Here is a 24,115-nt window from a genome sequence, read left to right as displayed (position 1 = left end):
TATATAGGTTCCCAGCATCACAGATGCTAGCCTTCATCCAATTTGATTCACTCCATATGATATCAAGAAATGGCTGAAGGCACTAGATAGTGCAAAGGATATGGGCCCTGACAATATTCCAGCAATAATGCTGAAGAGTCCAGAACTTGCTGCATCCTTAGCCAAGCTGTTCCAATACAGTTACAACACTGGCATGCCTATGGCCATACTAGTCTGAAAATGTTTGATCTTGGAAGCTAAGCATACTCAGGACTAGTTAGTAGTTGGATGGGAGACTGCCTGGGAATAGCAGGTACAGTGGGCTTTTTTCAAATTTTGTCTTTTGATTTTGCAGTTTCCCTTTAAGGGGCTTCCTTTTAATTTGTCCCTTGGTTTGTTAATTCAGTTCATTTGTTTTGTAATCAAAAGAGTTACAACACTGGCATCTACCAGGCAATTGCCCAGGTATATTCTGTAAACAAAAAACAGGACAAATTCAACCCGGCCAATTACCGCCCCCCTCAGTCTACATTCCATCATAAGTAAAGTGATGGAATGGGTCATCAACAGTGCTATCAAACGGCATTTGCTTAGCAATAACCTGCTCACTGACTCTCAGTTTGTGTTCTGCCAGAGTCACTCAGTTGCTCCCCTCATTACAGCCTTGGTTCAAACGTAGACAAAAGAGCTGAACTCCAGAGGTGAGGTAAGAGTGACCGCCCTTGACAACCACACAGCATTTCACTGATTGTGATATCAAGGAGCCCGAGCAAAACTGGAATCAATGGCAACCAGGGGGAAAGCTCTACACTGGTTGGAGACATACCTAACACAAAGGGAGATGATTCTGGTCATTGGAGATCAATCATCTCAGTTCCAGGACATCACTGCAGGAGTTCCTCAGGATAGCATCCTAGGCCCAGCCATCTTCAGCTGCATCACCAATGACCTTCTATTCCATCATAAGGTCTGAAGTTTGGATGTTTGCTGAAGATTGCACAATGTTCAGCACCATTCACAATTCCACAGATACTGAAGCAGTCCATGTTCAAACGCAGCAAGATCTAGACAACATCCAGGCTTGGACTGACAAGTGGCAAGTAACATTCATGTCACACAATTGCCAGGCAATAACCATCTCCAACAACAGAGAATCTAACCATCGCCCCTTGACATTCAATGGCATTACCATCACTGAATCTCCCACTATCAACATCCTGGGGTTACCATTGACCAGAAACTAGACTGGATTAGCCATATAAACACTGTGGCTACAACAGCAGGTCAGAGGCTAGGAAACTCACCTCTTGACTCCCCAAAGCCTGTCCACCATCTACAAGGCACAAGTCAGGAGTGTAATGGAATACTCTCCACTTGCCTGGACGAGTGCAGGTCCAACAACACTCAAGGAGCTTGACACCATCTAGGACAAAGCAGCCCGCTTGATTGGCACCCCATTCACAAACATTCACTCCCTCCACCACCGATGAACAGTGGCAGCAGTGTGTACCACCTACAAGATGCACTGCAAGAATTCACCAGGGGTCCTTAGACAGCACCTTCCAAACCCACAACCACTACCATCTAGAAGGACAAGGGCAGCAAATACATGGGAACACCACCAGCTGGAAGTTCCCCTCCAAGCCACTCACCATCCTGACTTGGAAATATATCGCCGTTCCTTCACTGTCACTGGGTCAAAATCCTGGAACTCCCTTCTTAACAGCACTGTGGGTATACCTGCAGCGCATGGACTGCAACGGTTCAAGAAGGCAGCTCACCACCACCTTCTCAAGGGCAATTAGGGATGGGCAATAAATGTTGGCCTCATCAGCAACACCCATATCCAATAAATGAATAAAAAAAAAAATCAGGACAAAGAATCAGACATTTGGACAGCTCACCAAAAGTTTGGTTAAAGACACAGATCTTAAAGGAGGGAGGGCAGGTTAAGAAATTGAAAGGTTTGGGGAAAGAATTTGAAGGCTTACGGCTGACGTTTTGGCAGATAAGCTGTGGAAGCTTCAGAAAAATTGAATAAATTGTGTTAATGATGTTTCCACAACAGTTCCTGGGGCTCTTCCATAAAGTCTCCAGGTAAATCCATCCCTGAAAGTTTTATTTTTAGGAGAGAGTGAACTTATTGGGTTTGTTGCAATTCTATTAGGCACAATTAATGTTTAAAAAAGAAGTCTGAACCCATAGCAGTTATCTGACAGAAGTATGTCACAAGATTTCATATACTTAAACAAAAACAAACTTTATAGTATGTCAAAAAGAATTAAACAAAGTATGCCTATGAATCTAACACTATAGCTTATACAGACATGCTAAGAACTCAGTTCTTCTTTCTATTTCCCCAAGGAGTTCCCCTATCTTAGAAAATCTTGATGGTTCATCAATTTGCCTGGGATCATCCCAAAGGTATGCTTATCGGAACCTTCCATTACCTTTTGGCTAAGCAACCCTCCAATTTTCTTTAAATACCTCGTGACTATGAGCCCTTGAGCTACTTGTCCTGGTTTTGGACATAGACTACTTTTTTCCAGTCTGCTCCCACTGCTTCTGCACAGCCCTTTCCAAGCTAACTATTCAAGCTAACTGCTTTCTGCTACAAGGTTCTGTGAGGATCACCGTAGATTTCTTCCACTAGCTTCAAGCTAGAGCAAATGTTCCAGCTGTTTCCCCCCCAAAAAATCCAAACTGAGATAGAGCCCCATTCACAATCCATGCAATGAACAATTATGTTAGAATTTTCTCTGCTTGAAGTGCAGGCTTAGCTGACTAACATTTATTGTCTTTGGCTCTCCCTACTTAGCGAGTTGCAGCCTACACAAGACCAATTCTGCAACTGCCTCTGTCTGTCCCCAAACTGAGCTGCCTGCTTCCATCAGCAAAGGCACATAGATAAATCAAACAAAAAGACACTCTAACCAAGGCTCCCCCCTGAATCACTATCTCTATGGCAATATGCCATGCATTGGGATGGGCACAAACAGAAGTGTAAACAAATTAGTTTACCTTCAACACAACTCTTTGATTCTGTAACCCACATGAATAATTTACATTGCTAATGGAGCTTTTTCTTACCCTTTTTCTATACTTCCTTGCTCCATTACAAGCTTAGAGATGGATAATTTAGTGTTCATGTTTTTTCACTACCAACTCTCACCTTGCAAGATAAACACAGGAGACATCTTAAGTGTAATAAGCCCAGGCTTGCTTGAGTTGCATTTACATCAGAGTTGTTTTTACCAGTTTCCCCCATTTTTCTACAGTTAAAACTGTAATTCCTAAAACTAAAAGTTATATTCTAAAACGCAAGAGTTATGAACTAGATATTCACAACAGATTGAATTCGCTGAAGCACTTAGAGAGTAGCACCAAGCTCTGGCTCACATACCCATGATGATGTAGAGTAGCACATGTGGATGAAGTTAACAGTGTTGTCCTGAAGGAGAAAACTGCACAGTAAGAACATTGTAATTGAATTGGCATCAGGTTCTGGGAGAAATGGGGATTTAATCAGAAATTGATTGAATTCAAAAAATGTTCAAATAGTGCTGCATTCCCAGTGGAAGTACAGGAGCACATATTGTGAATTTGTGCACTGCCAGCTTGTGGAAAATAGTGCCCATTATACTCACATTGAAGAAATTACAAATTCATGCAGTGAAAAATGATGCACTCTCATGATAAAAAAAAAGCCCTACGTCCTTATAATCTTGAATGCTAACATGTGCCGGTATTCAGAAGGCGTCGTATGTAATTACAGATCCAGTAAGTTATCTTTGATGTTGTGTAAAAATTGAATAAAATATCAGGAATAAACTTGAGGATTTTATTGCAAGAATATGGCAGGCGAACACAGGTTTACACCAGTAAAGGATACATTTAGGAACAAAAATCCGCACAAAATGTGACTCATGAATAGACTTTAGGTTAGAGTGATGGTGACAAAACCCCTGGGATCAGTTAGAGAACAACTGGACAATTTAATATAGAAGGGCTTTAGGGTCTTTCTGGTGATATTCTTTCGAGTTATCAACAGTCACAGATTGCAACTCTTTTGAGTACAATCACAGTTCTTGGTTTCCAGGAGTGGGACGTGAACCCACAACCCTCTGATTCAAAGGCGAGGGTGCTATGAACTGAGCCACAGCTGACATTTCTGGTGATGAATGAAGATGGGTGTAATGGCCTTCCTCAGCCTTAATTATCTTGTGAATATATAATTCAATGTACAGTTAAGCCCAACCTCATTTAAATCAGCATAAATTGTATTTTCCCCTAGTAAAAATGTGGCTAAATAAAGTAAAACAAAACGTTGTAAAATCATTCAGAAAACATCTTTCAATATAATTGTTTTTAAATTGGATAAGTTGGTGAATTGGTAAAATCTGAAAAGTACGACGTCATACCAAAAAGTGCTGACGTGTTGAAAACTTGTTCATTAACCTGCACCCTCATTTCCACGCCCAGTTTTTTTTCATTATTTAAAATTATTCAGCTGTAAAGATGCTGTGACGCTGGATCTGCTCATTTGGCTTGATATCCCTCCTGCGTATCTTGCTGTGAAAAGTTCACAGCATCAGTGGGTTAAAGCCTTGACGTGGATTTTGATTTGCTACCTACGCCCGAAAGGACTCCACAACTCGACCCAGTTCGATCTCCATAACTGCTTCGTATTACTTGTAGCTTAATTTCAGTGAAGTGAATCACCAAAACTTTGGCGAATCGGGAAGATCGAAGGGAAGAGCAAAGGCTGCAACAACCTCTGCTGCTGTGACCTCCCGTTGTTCCTGACAAATTATCCAACAATGGCAGATCTGGGTGTCTGGGTTGTGAGTGTACTGGCGGCGTTGTCACTCGGCTTGTTCCTGCTGCGAAGGATCAGGAGAAGGCGAGTGCAGATTTTTGTTACTGTCTGTTTTCTAGATTCTTGGCAAAACCTTTGTAGCAGTAGAAGCAGTCCCTTTGCAGTTAAACAAAACTCGTTTTGTAAATCCTAGAATAATAGAATTTTACTTCACAGAAAGAGACTAAAGAGCATGTCACCCAAGCCGGCTTTCACTTAGTCTCATTCCCATGCCCTTTCCCCATAGATTTTTTTCACACCTTTATCCGCTTTACTTTTAAAAGCTATTATGAATTCTGCTGCAATCAGTGTTTCTGACAGAGCTTTTCAGGGCTAATTTGCCTGCCCAGAATACCCTGTTTGTGCCAGTTTAGAAGGTGTTATGGAAAATAAATAGGGGCAGAAACCTGGCAATATGCATAATTCGGGGGCCAAATGGGCAGCAGCGATTGCTTCAGTGCCCTTTTGTACATTTAATGCTGGGAAAACATGTGTAGAAGCTGTGTGGAAACTAGGTACTGTGAGTTTCTACTCTTAACATTCAGATCGGAAGATCTTTACGGAGGAAGATAGCAACTTCACCACAATGCTGTAGAGTTTCCACTATGGTGCGTTGTTTGCTTCCCCGCACAATTCATCCAAAATTGGTGCAAATTAAGTTGTGCAATTTCAAATGGAAATTCAAATGGAAATTTCAAATGGAAATTGCATTCAGCACAAATCAAGTTCTCTTTGTGCTTGTTTGTAAGTTAACACGCGCAGCTGGAAGCTGGCTCTGCCTACAAACTGACAAATCAATCACTACAGTCAGTTTTCGCTAATTTTGCTGGTTTGTGGGTCCTTTTTTATTCATTTAAGGGATGTGGGTGTCGCTGGCTGGGCCAGCATTTATTGTCCATTCCTAGCTGCCCTTGAGAAGGTGGTGGTGAGCTGCCTTCTTGAACCGCTGCAGTCCTGAGGTGTACGTACATCCGCAGTGCTGTTAGGGAGGGAGTTCCAGGATTTTGACCCAGCGACAGTAAAGGAACGGTGATATATTTTCAAGTCAGGATGGTGAGTGGCTTGGAGGGGAACTTCCAGGTGGTGGTGTTCTCATGTGTCTGCTGCCCTGTCCTTCTAGATGGTAGCAGTTGTGGGTTTGGAAGGTGCTGCCAAAGAAGCCTTGGTGAAGTCTTGAAGAGGCTCTTAAACTTAAAGTTGTTTTTAGATGCAAGAGCACCAATAGGCATTATATATTCAAATATATTTAATTTACTACTGTACAATGTGAGCAGTGCTGGGCACTGCACCTACGGAAGGATAAATTGATCTTGGAGTGAGTGCAGCTTGGGATTTATCAAATTGATATTGATAGTTAAACTATGTGAAGGGTAATGATGCGGGTAATGATAGCCGAAGTGGACCAGCAAATAAGAGCAGAGTAGGGAAAATGTAAAAAGACATGATTATTGGCCCTTTATCTGATTGAATGCAGCATTCGTAACAAGATTGATGAATTGATAGTACAAATAGAAATAAATGATTATGATACGATAGCCATTGCAGAGACATGGTTGCAAAGTGACCATGGCTGGGACCTGGATATTCAATGGTGTTTGATATTTCAGAAGGACTGGAAGAAAGGAAAAGGAGGTGGGGTAGCTCTGTTAATAAAGAATGAGATCAGTACCATGGTGAGAAATGATCTTGGTTCGGAGAATCAAAATTTAGATTTAGTTTGGAAATTATACTCTGTTTTCAATGATGTCGCGAGGGGCAGCAATTGGATGAGAAATAGGAGGGGGCTATACATTGACCCTTATGGACAACAGGGATAATGTGCGGGAGTGGGAAGAGAAGTCATTGCAGGTGATACCCCGGTTATGACTTAATAGATAAGAGTGGAACCAGGTGAGAGCAATCCCACCCAGCTGGACAGTAGTGGAGAGGCTTTGGGGGAAGATGATGTGGGAAGAAGATAACCATATCAAAAGCTGCACACAGATTGAGAAGGATGAGGAGGGAAAGTTTACCTGGGATGCCATTCTGACTTTGGTGAGAGCAGTTTTGGTACTGTGGCAGGAGCAGAAACCAGACTGGGGGGCTTCAAGCATGGATTTCCAGGAACGGAGATGGGCATGGATTTGTTGTGACAACACATTCAAGGACTTTGGAGAGGAAAGGGAGGTTGACTATAGGGCAGTATTTTGCAAGGACGGATGGGTCTGTGGTTGATTTTTTAAAGAGATTGGAGGTGATGGCAGATTTGAGGAGAAAGGGACGTACTTGAAGAGAGAGATCTGTTAACAACATCAGCTAACACGGAAGCCAGGAAGAGCAGTTTTGTGGTCAGCAGTTTGGTGGGAACAGAGTCGAGAGAGCAGGATATGGATCTGATGGATAAGATGAGGACGGAAAGGGCATGACAGGAAAAAGGAGACAAAATAGAACAATATACATTTTCAGGGACATGGGAACCATCAAGGGAATTGGCCTGGTGACCTAGGGGAACAGAGGGAAGCAGCAGTAGCAGCTAAACAGATGGTTTCAATCTTTGTGACAAGAAATCCATGAGCTTCTTGTACTTGTTGTTGGACTTGAGGGTGTGGAGACAAGGAAGAGGGGTTTAGGAGATGATTAGCAGTAGAGAAAAAGAGCCGGGGCTTTTTTGCATTCCGGGATGAGCCTGGAATAGTGAACAGTTTTGGCAGATGAGAAGAGGACCCAATAGTACTTTATGTGGTCCAGTCAGATCTGGCAGAGATTGGCTAAACCAGTTGGCAACCATATCTGTTCAAACCTGCGTCCCTTGCACTTAAGAGAGCAGAGATGAAGGTCAAACTGGGGGAGAACTGGGTGAGAGAGAGAAAGGGAGACCAACTATTTTGATCGGGAGAAGAGCATCAAAGGTAAAGGTGAGGATGTGGTTGAGTAGATTTGTAGCTGCAGAAATGTTGTGGTGGATGGAGGGCCAAAGGCTAGAGAGATTAGATTTTAAAAGTACAGTTATAATTGAATTGGGGGAGAGCTTTTTTTTCCTACAGGCAGATCCACAAGAAAGTAGGGTTAGAGGGGGAAGGAGGGTGTGGATGGAGAGCCATACAGGGAAATGAGCAGATAGCCAAATCTGTGATTGATACGATGGGAGTATCAAATCTACAGGGATGGTATGGTCAAGTGGGAGGCTGCAGTTATGGGAAAGGGAGTTTATGTGAGGGAAGAGATTAAGGGACAATAAGAGAGCTGTGAACTTAGAGGAAAGAGAACATGATGTGTTGCAATGGAGATTGAAATGACCAAGAATGAGGGGAGGCTGAGGGAGGGAGGAAAGCAGTGCAGCTAGCTTGGTGAGAAATCTTTTATGGTACTAGCGTGAGTGGTACAGAACAAAGATTTGAAATGAGGATTGGAACAAGATGAGATGCTCTAAGACAGAGAAGCAGGGAGACAGTCTAATCTGGGATTTGGTGATCAGAGCCAAATTGCCACCATGACCATCTGGGAGAGGGGAGTGATGGCTGGTATACTCAGGTGGGAAACTTCATTTAGGGGGAAAGCGTCATCGCCCTTCAGCCAAATTTCTGTCAAGGCCATGATGTCAACGCAATTACCCACAACAGTCTTGGGTTGGTACGGGCCTTGCTCACAAATGAACGGACATTCTGGAGGGAGATGTGGAGAGCGATGGTGAGAGCAGATCCAGTGGTAGAGTCCACAGGATCAGCACTGAGAGGGGTGTGTGGGATGGGAAGGATATAGGAAAACTCAGCTGCCAGCTGGCATGCCAGGTCAGTGAGATAGTTGGATGGGATAGTTGGTTTGTAAGGAGGCAGCAATGAGTGTCTCAGTGAGCCCTTTGGCGGATACTTAGAGCGGTACAGAAGGAAGATGCAGGTTTATGTAAGAGGGAGTCACACCTAGGACGATGGCAGGAGAGCAGGAATATTGAAGGGTGCTGAAGGGTTCGGGTAGGAATTTGGAAGGGCAGAGTGCCTAAGAGGGAAGAAGTGAAAGGAAACATGATGACGGGACTCTCTCCCTAAGAGGAGTAAAGGGATAAGATGTAAAAAAAGAGAGAGAAAAAAGTGGAAATAGAAGTGATGGGCTTGGATCTGGAGCAGTAGCCAAAATGTGCTGCAAATGAACATCGGAAAAGCTTAAGTTACTTAGTCTTGGTTACATAGCAGAGTTAGAATACATAGATCCTGTGATAGTAAATGTGGAATCGAAAGGATACATTAGGAGGGAGTCCAGAGTTAAAAGTCCGAAGTCCCATGGCAGGATAAACTTGACATTAGTAGGATGGAGTTGTCATGGAGAATCGGCGAACTGTTCTCCAAGTTTGGAGACAGGTGTGGCAGACAAATGAAGTCCAGAAGCTATTTGAAGGTAGAATGTCCAAAGACAAACTGATGGATGTCTGTAATTGGGAATGAAACTTCAGGAGAGGTGCAGAGTCGGCTGTTGGGCAGAAGAGGAGTTGCAAGGTTGGAGATCAATATAAGATTCAGCCCAGGAGAATGAAACTCTAATAACCATGAACCAGATTGTAGCTGAATCTGAAAAACCAATAGTTTCAGTCACAAGCTCAGCAGGGAACAGGAGCAGTGGGGTAAGGGCTCTAAGCTGCACAAAGTTACTTTAAAATGAGTCTTAATTATCCAGTGTCATTGAGTTCAGAAATATGTCTTAACGTTCAGAAAAGCCCAGGATTCTGCAAGCCAAATTTGATAAAAGATCCAGCAATCACTGAGGAATACAAAGAACAAATGCAGTTAGAGGGTAGGAAGATAACTGGTTTAAAAAAATCTTGAAAGATTTGTATTACTACACAACCTCAGAATGTCCCAAAGTCATTTACAGTCATTGAAGTACTTTTGAAGTGTAGGAACTACTGTAATGTAGGAAATATGGTAGACAATTTTCACACAGACAACAATGTGAAAATGATCAGATAATCTGTTTTTTGTGATGTCAACCGAGGGCTAAATATTGACCAGGACACTGGGGAGAACTCTGCTCTCCTTTGAAATAATGACATGGGTTGCATCCATCTTTGAGAGTGGACAAGGCCTCAGTTTAACATCTTATCTGAAAGCCAGCACCTCCTACAGTGCAGCACTCTCTCAGTACTAAACTGGAGTGTCAATCTAGATTTTTGTGAGACTTAAACGCATAACCTTCTGACTCAGAGGTGAGGGTGCCAACAACTGAGCCACAGCTGGCATAAACTAGCTGCTAACTTCTAGTTACATCTAAAAGGCATCCACTAATCGAATCAGGGTAACTTAAACAGTATAAGAGAAGAGATTAGGGAAGAAAGGGCAAAGGGTGACAGCAGATGTCCATGGATAGAGGTAGACAGTAAAGAACATTTGAGGGAGTGACCAACCCAGAAGCCATCTTCTCCATCTACCTTCAGTAAGAGGGAAAACTTTGGAGGGAAGTGTCTTTAAGAATTCCTGATGCACTACAACACATTCATAGATTCATAGGAACTTATAGCACAGAAGGACACTATTTGCCCACCATGCCTGTACTGGTCTTTAGAAAGAGCAATCGTGTTTAGTTCCATATTCCCGCTTTTTGTGTGTAACCCTATAAGTTACTTATCGTCATGTACCTGTCCAACACCCTTTTAAAATTATTTATGGAATCAGCTTCCATCACCTTTCAGGTGCAGCGTTCCAGATCTCGAGAACTCTGTGTGAAAAAATATCTCCTTATCTCTCCTCTAGATCTATTGCCAATGATTTTAAATCTATCACGTCTGGTCTTGACCCGCTCACCAGAGGGACTGTTTTTTTTCTCTCGATGATCTATTAAAACCCATCATCATCTTGAAAACCTCTATTAGGTCACCTTTTAATATACTCTGTTCCAAAGAAAACAGTTCTAACTTTTTAAAACCCTCCTCATAACTCTCTTGCCCTTTCTAAGGCATTTCCATCTTTCCTGAAGTGTGGTGCTCAGAACTACACACAACACTCCAGCTGAGGCCCGACCAGTGATTTGTAAAATTCTAGCATTATCTCTTTGCTTCTATATTCTATTCCTCTATTTATAAACACGAGCTATTAATATGCTTTTTTAACCACCTTTACCAACTTGCTGTGTCTCCTTTAAGGATTTGTGTCTGGGCACCAAGGCCTCCCTGCTCATTTACACTTTCCAAGATCATTTACAATGTATTGTCTTTCCGTGTTAGTTCTTCCAAAGAGCATCCACATTGAATTCCGTCTGCCATGCTTCAGCCCATCTCACTACCCTGTGTATGTTAACCTGAAACCTTAGGTGAAATTTTCCGTTCCGTGACTTAGTCCAGTGGTGGGGCAGCACTGGGGAGCATTTCCCGCCGTGGAGGCCAGTGCGAATTTGCGCCATATCACATGACACTAGCTTAATTAATTATGCAGTTGGGGGTTTCCCAACGTTTTGCGTGGCTCACACCCCACCATATTTAAAAGGGGGCCATATTTAAAAGGCGCCTGGACATCAACTTACCCACTCCGTTGAAGGAGAAGATCCATCTCCTGGAAATCATGAATGTCATGATAATAGCTGATTGTGGATGTGGACTCCAGTATTAGATACTATACGGTACTTTGTACTATATAGGGGGTCACCTGAACTGGGGGTGGAAGGTCAGATAGCACACATTGGAGCCTGTCTTGAAAGAGTTCAGACACTACAGATGTGTGTTTATGTTAGGAAAATGTATAATCAATAAAGTTAGCTCAGCTACAATGTTGACGGCCCGTGTGCATCATTAAAAAAAGGATCAAGAAACAAGACACTGAAGTTGACCCACATGGTTGATGCTCCACCCACCCACTGCTGCACATGGTGTCCCTAGCCTCCATCTTCCCTTCCGATCTCCACGAGTTGCCCCAGGCCTTCTTGCAGGTAAGTCCGACATTTGGATGTCACATTAGTCCAGACGTGTTCTGGACCAGCATGAAAATCTGCTGGCTGATTGGGGAGGGGGGAGCTTTCATCTGCATCTCATTACCGGGTTCTAAAACGGTTTCACACTGGCCTCTGGCGGGAATGGTGACTCACCATGATGAGCGGGAGCACACGTTCCTGTCATTATTTTACACCAGCGGGAAACCAACTTTTCAGCTCCCACCACTTTGTCCCTCCCCATCCGCCATTAAACCCGGTAGGGTGGGTGGGGGGTACTGGAAAATTCCGCCCCTTATTTTCTAAAGGTAGTATTGTGACCTTATTTGCCCTTCTTGTTTCAAAAGATTTATGATTTATTGATGAAAAGCTACTTTCTAATTAACCTAATGAACCTATTTAAGCTTGATTTAATTAATGCGGTTCATTAATATTTCACTGCTAATGACCAAAAAAACTATAAAGGTTCACAAGACTTCATTTTTTTAGGGAAAGCTTATTTTCAGATTAATTTATTGTGAGGTGATACACTTTGGAAGGATTAATTTGACAAGGAAGTATTCAATGACCGGCATGACACTAGGAAGTTCTGAGGAACAAAGGGACCTTGGCGTGTGTGTCGTAGATCTCTGAAGGCCGAGGGGCATGTTAGTGGGGTGGTGAAAAAGGCATATGGGACACTTGCCTTTATCAATCGAGGCATAGATTACAAAAGTAATGTTGGAGTTGTATAGAACCTTGGTGAGGCCACAGCTGGAGTACTGTGTGCAGTTCTGGTCACCACATTATAGGAAGGATGTGATTGCACTGGAGTGGGTGCAGAGGAGATTCACCAGGATGTTGCCTGGGATGAAACGTTTAAGTTATGAAGAGAGGTTGGATAGACTTGGGTTGTTTTCGTTGGAGCAGAGAAGACTGAGGGGCGACCTGATCAAGGTGTACAAAATTATGAGGGGCATGGACAGGGTGGATCGGGAGCAGCTGTTCCCCTTAGTTGAAGGGTCAGTCACGAGGGGACACAATTTCAAGGTGAGGGGCAGGAGGTTTAGGGGGGATGTGAGGAAAAACCTTTTTACCCAGAAGCTGGTGATGGTCTGGAATGCACTGCCCGGGAGGGCGATGGAGGCGGGTTGCCTCACATCCTTTAAAAAGTACCTGGATGAGCACGTGGCCCATCATAACATTCAAGGCTATGGGCCAAGTGCTGGTAAATGGGATTAGGTAGGTAGGTCAGGTCTTTCTCATGTGTCAGTGCAGACTTGATGGGCCAAAGGGCCTCTTCTGCACTGTGTGATTCTGTGAATTTGATTTATGTAACTGAACTATCCCACCACAAGCCAGCGTCCACTGAAGATGCTGAATTCTCGAAAGCGCACCAAGCTGATCTACACATGTATATTGTGGGATTCCGAACGACCTGTCTTGACTTTCACATGCGACGCGAATGCCTTACAGCATTGCAAGGCCTTAAGACCAACCCGGACATACACATCAGTAAATGACAAAGGGACAGGAATAGTCATCCTTAACAAGCGTGACTATATCAACACAATGCATGCCATTCTTAATGACAGGTACAAATTCGTATCCATTGGACCTGCTGCTCAACACGATCGGACAACCTTGCTCGAAAATAAACAAAAAAATTAAAGCTTGCTGGATTTGTGTAAGAGCAATGAGCTACCACGTGATATAAATGACAGGGTTTGTCCTCATGGCTCGCTGCATCTACATATGTATGGGCTGCCCAAGACACACAGAAGTGATGTCCCTCTATGTCCCATCATATCTATGACAGGTTCTGCACACCATGAAATGGCCAAATGGTTGGACGAATTGTTACAACCAGTTTTTGACCAAGTTTTCCACATACGCGGTGAAGGCCATACAGGACTTGCATATCGATAGCAGTGCTGTGTCCACGTGCTCATTTGACATTGCTAGCCTGTGCCCCTGGCTGCTTAAGGAAGCCATTGGTATTTGTGCTGCAGCACTACATCACGACGATCTAGACCCGCTACCATTGCATGGATCAGTGTTCATTGAACTTATGAACTCGGCAGTTCAGTTTTTATGGCACCAAGTATGCCCAAATAGATAGTGTTGCCATGGGATCTCCTTTAGGCCCACTTGGATATTTCCAATATGTGGATAATACGTTTGCTATATTTAAATATGCAGTTGCATGAAACAATTTTGTTACATGCCTTAGTGGGTTCCATTCTGTGCTCAAATTCACTTATGAAATGGAGCAGTCAAATGAACTCCCCTTCCTTGATGTACTAGTTGAGAAATCTGCCAGAGGATTCTCTACCATGGTCAATCATAAGCCTACCTTCACTGGTCAACATACGCGTTGGGATTCTTACAGTTCTGCATGCTGTAAGATTAGTCTTATCGACAACCTTGTAAATAAGCCCGAGCCATTTGCTCACCATGCAAGCTTGATGCTGAAATAGGGCGATCAAAGGTATCCTACAGGGTAATGGCTACCCTGATCAGATTATTTCACGCTGCATATCACACAAACTCATGAACGGCCCTAAGGCCATCACTTTTGGCCCTGGAAAGTGCCCAGTCTACCTCAGTTTACCCTCGAATGGCAAGGAATCTCAAAAATTTGAGCAACAGTGAAGCTAGCTGTTTCGCACTGCTACTATGCAGTAGCAACACGAGTGGTATTCACCACTAAGAGGCTGCAGCCATCAAGGCAAAAAGACATTCTGCCCATCACACAAATGAGTGATGTGGTGTATGAATTTCAGTGCCAGTGTGATGCTAAGTATGTAAGCCGTACGTCCCATATACTGGTTGATCATATCAAGCAGCATGTCCCAGCCGCTTTTCGCAATGGGCAGGGTACAGACCGTAACCAACCAGCCTGTGCTTGCAAAACTCAAAATAGAGTGTCCAACATTAGATATGATTCTACGATTGGATAAAATTTGCTAAATAATCTTCAATAGCTAAGAATTCCGCTGACAACCAATTTAAGATTGTCAGTCGGGTTTGTACTGTAGCGGATTTGCATGTACTGGAAGCTACATATATTAATACACAGGGCCCTGTTCTTTGCTGACTGAAAGAACATGTACACACATTGCGCCTGTTTCAGCAAACCAAAATAAGTGACAGCCATTTGCTGACTCATTCCTCAGGGCAATGCCTTGACCAATCAGGGTCAAGCTGCCTGGTTTAAATTTCAAACAATGCTTGGCAGTTAACTGTCAGTCACCATCACTGTTGCATTTTCCATGGCAACACCATGGAACACTTGCAAACCAATCAGTACTCTCTTCACATACAGTAGAAATTGTTGCTTTCCTCTTATATTGGTGGTCTTGCGAGTGTCCTGATGAGTGCAAGATGAAAACTTAGACCTGTCGCTTTTTTCAGCAATACAGAATAATTAAGCAATCCGTTACCTGTACTAGCTGCACGCTGCATATTGTGCAACAGGACATCTTACATTATTTCTTTCTCTTTCTTATCATTTACACTGTTATAAGACAAAGTAAAAATGAGTCACAAAATTCATTAAGTGTCCGTTATTAAATTCTCTAAAGTATAAGCCACTTAATCTAGGAGTTACAGAGAACTGAAATGCTTTGCAACAAAGTCCACAAATGAAATAGAACAGAAATATCAAAATGAAGATGTTGTTTACTGACAACGTAAATTAGGAATCATTTAAATCACAAGGGAAGGTGTAGAAGCTCAAGGCAAATAAAACCCTAGGCTCTAACAATTTACCAATGTGCACAGATCCAAAGTGTAAAATTAAAGCGCATGGGATTGGGGGTAGTGTATTGAGATGGATAGAAAACTGGTTGGCAGACAGGAAGCAAAGAGTAGGAATAAACGGGCCTTTTTCCGAATGGCAGGCAATGACTAGTGGGGTACTGCAGGGATCGGTGCTGGGACCCCAGTTATTCACAATATATATTAATGATTTAGATGAGGGAACTAAATGTAATATCTCCAAATTTGCAGATGACACAAAGCTGGGTGGGAGGGTGAGCTGTGAGGAGGATGCAGAGATGCTTCAGTGTGATTTGGACAAGCTGAGTGAGTGGGCAAATGCGTGGCAGATGCAGTATAATGTGGATAAATGTGAGGTTATCCATTTTGGCAGCAAGAACAGGAAGGCAGATTATTATCTAAATGGCTATAAATTGAGAGAGGGGAATATGCAACGAGGCCTGGGTGTCCTCGTACACCAGTCGCAGAAGGTAAGCATGCAGGTGCAGCAGGTGGTAAAGAAGGCAAATGGTATGGTGGCCTTCATAGCGAGAGGATTCAAGTACAGGAACAGGGATGTCTTGCTGCAATTGTACAGGGCCTTGGTGAGACCACACCTGGAATGTTGTGTGCAGTTTTGGTCTCCTTATCTGAGGAAGGATGTACTCGCTATAGAGGGAGTGCAGCGAAGGTTCACCCGACTGATTCCTGGGATGGCAGGACTGACATATGAGGAGAGATTGAGTCGATTAGGATTATATTCACTGGAGTTCAGAAGAATGAGGGGGGATCTCATTGAAACCTGTAAAGTTCCAACAAGACTAGACAGGGTAGATGCAGGAAGGATGTTCCCGATGGTGGGGGAATCCAGAACCAGGAGTCACAGTCTGAGAATACGGTGTAGACCATTTAGGACTAAGATGAGAGTGGTGAGCCTTTGGAATTCGTTACCACAGAAAGTAGTTGAGGCTAAAACACTGTATGTTTTCAAGAAGGAGTTAGATAAAGCTCTTGGGGCGAAAGGGATCAAAGGATATGGGGAGAAAGTGGGATAAGGCTATTGAGTTGGATGATCAGCCATGATCATAATGAATGGCGGAGCAGGCTCGAAGGGCCTACTCCTGCTCCTAGTTTCTATGTTTCTATGTTGGATCATGACTTAAATGGTGTAAATAAAGTGGATGTAACATACCTGGACTTTACAAAAGTGTTTGACAAGTTACCACCTGTGAGATTACCATGGAAGATTAAGTGATTTGGAATTAAGGCCTGAATTTTTCAGGCGGTGGGCGGGTTCGGTGGGAGCGGTCACAGAGCCGACCTGTGTGGACAGGGGGAGGAGGGAGAGTCGGGGCCAGCGCCCTTTCACATATGCACGGGAAAGAGTGCTTCAATCTCCCTGAGGCACGGAGCTGCCTCAGGGAGATTAAATCGATATTGAAATAATTAAATAAACAGAGAAAAAATTTCATTAAACATGTCCCCTCGTGTGACTGTGTCACATGAGATGGGACATGTTTTTATATCTCCGAAATTTTTTTTCTTTATTTCATAAAAGCTTTAGAAACCTCATCCTGCTCATGGATGAGGTTTCCTAAAAAACATAAAGCCCGCTTGACCTTTTCACCTGCCCACCAACCTTAAGAATGGATAGACATTGTTAACATTATGACTCCCTTAATGGTCTTAATAGGCCGTTTATATATCAGCGGGCACGCAGCTGACTCTGGCCTGCGCCTGCCGAATGAAGCATCGTGACACAGTGCGATGATGTCGGGACATCATTGCTCGTCATTTTATGCATCGGCATGTCGGGCCCGCCCCCACACGCCAATTGAAAAATCCTGCCGTAAGCATTTGATAGCAAACTGGAATAAAATTGGTTAGAAGGGAGAAAGTAGAGAGGAGGAGTTAAAGCAGCTTTACAGAGTGATTGAAATGGGGTTGTAATGTCCCACAGGATTCTGTACTGGAGAAAATTCTATTCACTGTGTGGACCAATGATTTGGACATAAGCCTAGAGGGAGGCCTTTGACATTGGCAAATTATACCAAAAAAGAGAATTGTTCCGGATACCAAAGACCAAATAGTTAATTGTTCTGAAGATCATAAGAAACTATAAATGGATATTGACAAGGTGGGTTAATGGCTTAATACGTGACAGGTGGAATTTAATGTCTGTTAGTTAAAGGTGGCACATTGTGGTAAAACAGTAATAGCAGTAATTATACATCTGCTAAAGCTTTTCACTATTCCAGGAGCATCCACCCTCACCTTCAACACTAAGTGCAAGAAGCTCAAGAACACCTTTGGCACTAAAATTGAGACCATTTGACCAGTTGCCTGTGCCACGTGCCACTTCAATCCAGTGCCAGGGAGACAAATCATGGGCCCTGGTGCTTCTCCTGTTTGGAGGTTCCTACCTCCACCTCCCATTTTCCCTCTAACCTCTCCTTCAATCATGCATGTTATTTTTCCCCTTTCAAGATTTACCAATCAATTCACCAAACAACCACAGAAAGGTCCTCGTAAAATGATAAAGAATAAAGATATTGGCATCTGGTTACAAATATCATCTGATATCTATGCAGCATGGTAAGTCATTAATATTAAAAGCAGCAATGATATAATGCAGTTTTCGTTTGAGTGTGCCCATAGATGATCCCACCGCAACTATTAAACAAACCAGAGAGTACAAATTTTATTTTAACAGCATCTTGCAATTTGACAGGAAAATATCCCATTAGTTATTTACAATGCTGCAGGCGATAACACTGACTTTGGTGACTGCTTCAGTCCTTATTAACATGTGCTGCACATTACACTGTATGTACACAGTAACTGATATATTTGGGGGAAAGATTCAATGGTTGCAACGCAAATTTCCCATTTTGTTTTATATATTTTGATTACCTGTCCTGTATAAAAAAGAAAGGCTGTCTCCATGCTGCAGCTTGCATTGTTTCATTGTTGGAGAGTTGTAGATGCTAGGTATGTAGGCCATATGTCCCAAAGACTGGCGGATATGAAATGACATGACAGCATGTCCCAGCCGTTGTTCACAACAGGCAAGGTATAGACCTTACCCAACCAGCCTGTGCTTGCAAAACGCAAAGCACAGTGTCCAACATTAGATGTGATTCCGCGATTGGACAATATTAACTAAACAATCCTGAGTGTGCTAAGAATTATGTTGAAAACCAGTTCAAGATGATCAGTCTGGCTCCCAGTGTGGCGCACTTACACATGCTCAAAGCTACATATATTAATACAAAGGGCCCTGTTCTTTGCAGACAGAAAGAACATGTACGCACATTGTGCCTGTTTCAACTAAACAAAATAGGTGACTGCCATTCTCTGGTTAGTTCCCCAGGGCAATGACTTGATCAATCAGAGGCAACCTGCCTGGCTTGAATTTAAACAAAGCTTGGCAGTTAACTGTCAGTCACCAGTTAACTGGTACATTCTCCATGGCAACGCCTTTATCAATCAGAGTCCAACCAATCAGCACCCTTTTCTCGTGAAGTATAAACTGTATAATCCCTTTACATTTGGTATTCTGGTGAATTGTCCTGATGAGTGCAAGATGAAAAGCTTTGACAACAAGGGCAAAATTTTCTGTTTGATGTGTCCTGCACGTCAGCGCGTAAAATAACGCATGGTGATGTCAGGTGAGTGTCCTGATGTCACCTTGCGCCATCGCGATATTTCACTGGGCGGACGCACGATGAAGTTCGACACGCATCCGCCATTAATTAACGGGCTAGTTAAGTTGGAGCACGGGCGCAACGGGTAGGCGGGTAAGAGACTTTTTAATGAACCTCATTCATGGGCGGGATAAGAGGGCTCAGTGGGGTCGTGAATCTGGCCTGTGAAGTATTTATTGGAGAAAGTTTTTTAAACTTGCCTGTGTGATCTGTAGCAGTTCAAAACAAATTCCAACAGCTTTCTGTGTACTTTGAATCTTCAGCTCAGCACTCTGCAGTCAGTAATCTTTATTAGGCCTGCAACTTTCCGGAGGCCTCCCCTTTGCCTGGGTATGCCTCTGACTGGAGGCAGCTCCTCTGAGGAGGAAGGGAGGGCTAGAATAAGGAGGAGGCCAGGAGTGTACAATCAGCCTGCACGGGAGCCACCTTTGGGATTACAGGCGCATGCACAAGGGGCGCAGGGCCAAGAGGTAGTCCAAAGTGGATGGGGCCGCAGGAGACACCATTATCCTGCTGCCAGGGTATACAGGCGGCGACGCAGCAACCTCAATATGACTGAGGTGCAGTGCCAAAGGAGGCGCCTAGCGTCAAGGGAGACAGTCAACTATATCTGTCAGAGGATTGGGCCTGAGATCTCTCCTAACTGTATGGGCGGACACCCCATGCCAGTGGCTCTGAAGGTCACAGTTGCCCTCAACTTCTATGCCTTTGGCTCCTTCCAGGGCTCTGTGGGTGATCTTTGCGGTGTCTCCCAATCAGCTGTCCACACTTGTGTCAAGCAGGTCACAGACGCTCTGTTCAGACGGGCATTGACCTTCCTCCACTTCCGCTGTGACCAGGCAAGCCAGGCACAGCGAGCCAGAGGCTTTGTAGCCATTGCTGGCTTCCCCCGTGTCCAAGGCGCAATAGACTGTACACATGTGACCATTAAGGCGCCAGCAGGTGAGCCCGGTGCCTTCGTCAACAGGAAGGGCTTCCACTCCATGAACGTGCAGATAGTGTGTGACCATAGGTTGCTGATTCTACAAGTACCCAGGCAGCTCCCACGATGCCTACGTCCACAGACATTCCCAGGTGCCGGGGCTCTTCAGTGCTCCAGCCCGGCTTGATGGATGGGTGCTGGGTGACAAGGGCTATCCCCTCAGAAGGTGGCTCATGACGCCTCTCTGCCATCCAAGAACAGAAGCTGAGCAGCGGCACAATAGGAGCCACACCTCCACAAGGGCTGTGGCGGAAAGAACCATCGGTCTTCTTAAGATGCACTTCTGATGCCTGGACCGCTCAGGGGGTGCACTCCAGTACCCCCCAGATTGTGTGTCAGTGATAGTGGTTGCATGCTGCGCTCTCCACAATCTTGCGCTGGAAAGGGGGGACACAGTGGATGATGAAGACATTGACGCAATGGATGCGGCTGCACACGATGAGTCCAGCACTGATCCTGAGGATGAGGAAGCACACAGGAATGCTGAGGGGCTAAAGGCTGACCCAGGACTACACCAAGGAGGCAGGGACACCCGGGAGACTTTAATCCAACGAACCTTCAACTAGCTCAACACAAATGGATCAGGAGGACCAGCCTTACCTGGCGCATCCATACTCGGCACCTAATCTGCCAGGTCATCAGCTGCAACTAAGGACTTTGGACATAAACTTCAATGTTGAAACAACCACTCATGACTTTTATCTTAAACATACAAATGCAGAACAAGGAGCCACTCTCAGCCATGGTAACACATCTGGTTTTTATTTTAATCATCAGAAGTTCTCACAAATCTAAAACAAAATGTTAATCAAGCAGAAAAAAATTGTAAGTACCTAATCTCGGGCCAATACAAAAGCACCAGTGAGAAACCCGTGGTGTGCCTAAGGTGCCTTATGCTTTCGTTTCCGGGTGCTACGTCTTGGTGCTGCCCCATCGCTCAGAGTGGCATCTGAGACAGCCTGCTGACTCTGCTGTCCTGTTGGCCTTGATGCTCGTCCTCTGGCGCGTGGAGCCTGTGCTGCACCCGCCTGGGAGGGATCTGCCAGTTCCACAGCTGGCATCTCCCCAGTTGTCGCAGCCTCACCCGATGAAGCAGTCACTGGGAGAGGGGCGGCGCAGCTGGTGCCCTCACCCGGAGCGCCATGAGAGAGGTGCGCAGATACGACAGTCAGCTGCTGTGTTGACCTGTGGTCACCCCGGACCTCCCTGCTCACCGTGGATGGATGACAATGAGCTGGGAAGCTTGAAGCCTACACCATCTCCCACATTGGCAATGACCAGCTGTGGCCACTGGCGCTGTGAGGGATTGCAGGTCCGAGCGTAACCCCAGGAGAACGGGATTTTTCTCCTAGAGGTGCCTCTCCACGGGAGTTGCTACTCTCTCAATGGAGGAAGCATGACGCTCTGCCATGAGGCTCATTGCATCAGTGATACTCCGCGTGGACCCCTCCACCACGGACACCAAGCGAAACATAGCCTCATGTATCACACCCAGATGCTCCTGCACACCCAGCCGCGTTTCCTGCAGCTGCTGCATCGCGGACGACTCCAGAGGCACATCATCAGGCACCGACTGAGCATATGCCTGGTCCCCTGCAGTCCTCCAACTGCTGGCGCCATCGGCACTCTCTGTCTCTGTCAGCTCCTCCAGCGATTGTGAAGTTCCCTTGCCGCTGTGCCCCGGGGGACTAGTCGATGTTGCAATTCCCACCGAGGTGCTAGTATCTGCGCTGGTGCCTGCCTCGCAGAAATGGTGTGACGCAGGTGACACTTGAGGGCCCTCAGGTGTGAGAGGGGCATCTGCAATTCCTCCTGACAGCCATGCCCTGATGACGCTGAAATGAACAACAAGGACAGTGGATCAGTTAGCGTGCACACAGTGACACACTTCAGCCCTTTCTCCCTGGCTCATTATGCGCTCAACCTTCCAGAACCTATGGACATGAACATTGGTGGGGTGGCAGATAGTGAGGAGGATAGCCTTACATTACAGGTGGATATAGACCGGCTGGTCAGATGGGCTAATGAATGCCAAATGGAATGTTATGTGGATAAGTGTGAGGTGATGCACTTGGGCAGGACAAACAAGGCACGGGAATACACAGTGAATGATAGGACCGTGGAAAGTAAGGAGGTTCAGAGGGACCTTGCTGTGCATGTTGACAGGTCCCTTAAGGAAGCAGGATAGGCACATAAGGTGTTTAAGAAGGCAAATACCATACTTGCCTTTATTAGCCAAGGAATAGAATATTGGAACAGGGAGGTAATGTTCCAAGTGCAGAAAATGCTGCCTAGGCCACAGCTATAGCTCTGCACGCAGTTGTGAAATGCGCTTCATGGGAGGGATGTGATTGGAGTGGAGAAAGTACAGAGGCCGTTGACCAGGATGCTGGCTGGGTTGGAGAGTTTGACTTATGAGGAGACATAGCATAGACTGGGATATTTCCCCTGGGGCAGAGGAGATTGAGGGGTGACATGATTGAGGTTTTTAAACATATGAGGGGCATAGATAGGGTCGACAGAAAGGGACTTTTCCCCTTGGCGGAGGGATGAGTAAACCAGGTGGCATAGATTTAAGGCAAGGGGCATGAGGTTGACAGGTGATGTGATGAGCAACTTTTGGATACCGAGTGTGTTGGGAACGTAGAATGCACTGCCTGAAAGGGTGGTGGATGCAGAAACCCTCCTAACATGTAATAAGTATTTGGATGTGCAGTTGCGATGCCATGGCATACAAGGCCATGGGCATAGTGCTGAGAAATGGGATTAGGAAACCTAGGAAGGTGTTTGACACACGCATCCTTGAAGGGCTGAAGGACCTTTTTCTATGACCCACACCTCTGACTCTATCACTCTGTGACCGAGCAATGTTGCAACAATAACAAATTAAACAATCATCAGCGCTGTGGATTTTGGGAGGACATTGCGGATCTCACTGTTGGCCTCAACTACCTGGCCGTTCCACCACAGCTCCTGTGGCAGACCCTGCAGCCTGCCCTGCACAGCCGACCCCCTATGGTGTGACCTGGAAGTAGCCATTGTGAGCAGCCTACAGGAGGCTGCCAGACCGTCCTTTAAACAAATTGCTGGGTTTCCATTGGACCCGATGGTCTGTGCACGCCCACCGCCGCCCACACACTCCTGCTATTCACGGGAGTTGGCAAATACACTGGGCGGGCCTTAATTGGCTTCTCCACTTTCTTCTTCTCCTTTAAAAACTTTCTCTAAGCCAAATTTTTGGTCACCCCCTCCAAATCTTTCCTTCCTGGGCTTGTGACCTGTTTCCCATATGCCCTTCTGTGATATGTTTTGGGATTGTTTTTTTACACTAGAGCACTGGATAAATGGAGGTAATTGTAGTTATGTGTTGCATAGATAGCCACATCAGCAATTTGTGCTCACATACAAGCCAGCCCAAGACCTCTTTTGTTATCCTTTTGGATTTTTCAATTCCTTGGTGGATTTGATTTACTTTTTCCAGAAGAAATTTTCTCAGGCTAGCAGCTACAAGGAGTTTATGACTCTTGGAGGTAAGACCCTCGACAATGCATAATTAATGTCAAATTTCCAATACTGTTGTAGCACAGAATCATCTTTAAATTTAGCTTCTGAAAATCCAAATCATGAATGTTTTTTCTCAGCTTTTATGATAGCCAAATCTCTACAAAGCTGTCGCAGATTTTCTGTTAAATCTCAGTAGTGTTGCTTATTTGTGAATGGCCTTTGGACATTTCTAAAATTAGAGGGCACTATACAAGTTGATATCCCTTGTGACATTGAGAGTCAGGATACCATGTACAGAGTTACATGATAACCTTTGTTACTTGCGTTGTTGGGTTTAGTTATGCAACTACAGCTCAGCATATTTGCTATGTGCAGCTGTGTATGTTTCCTGTATTTTAATATGAAGCTATGCTGTTGCAATTTAAGCAAGATGCTTTCAAGGTAGGATCTTAAGAAGCA

The 24,115-nt window shown here is 44.7% G+C and overlaps 1 protein-coding gene across 1 annotated transcript in view; it reads left to right on the top strand.

Annotated features, from left to right (window-relative positions):
- Positions 1-4,476: 4,476 nt before the first annotated feature.
- The window catches only part of LOC144679745 (cytochrome P450 7A1-like), a 74,337-nt gene continuing 54,698 nt past the window's right edge, over positions 4,477-24,115 (top strand). The window contains exon 1 of the mRNA XM_078540453.1: positions 4,477-4,882. Coding sequence (XP_078396579.1) covers positions 4,800-4,882 — 83 coding nt within the window. The 5' untranslated portion in view covers positions 4,477-4,799. The remainder of the gene's footprint in view (positions 4,883-24,115) is intronic.

The sequence above is a fragment of the Cetorhinus maximus genome, chromosome 4 (assembly GCF_964194155.1).
Source record: "Cetorhinus maximus chromosome 4, sCetMax3.hap1.1, whole genome shotgun sequence".
NCBI classification, from domain to species: Eukaryota; Metazoa; Chordata; class Chondrichthyes; order Lamniformes; family Cetorhinidae; genus Cetorhinus; species Cetorhinus maximus.
This window is presented reverse-complemented; position numbering and strand designations above follow the sequence as displayed.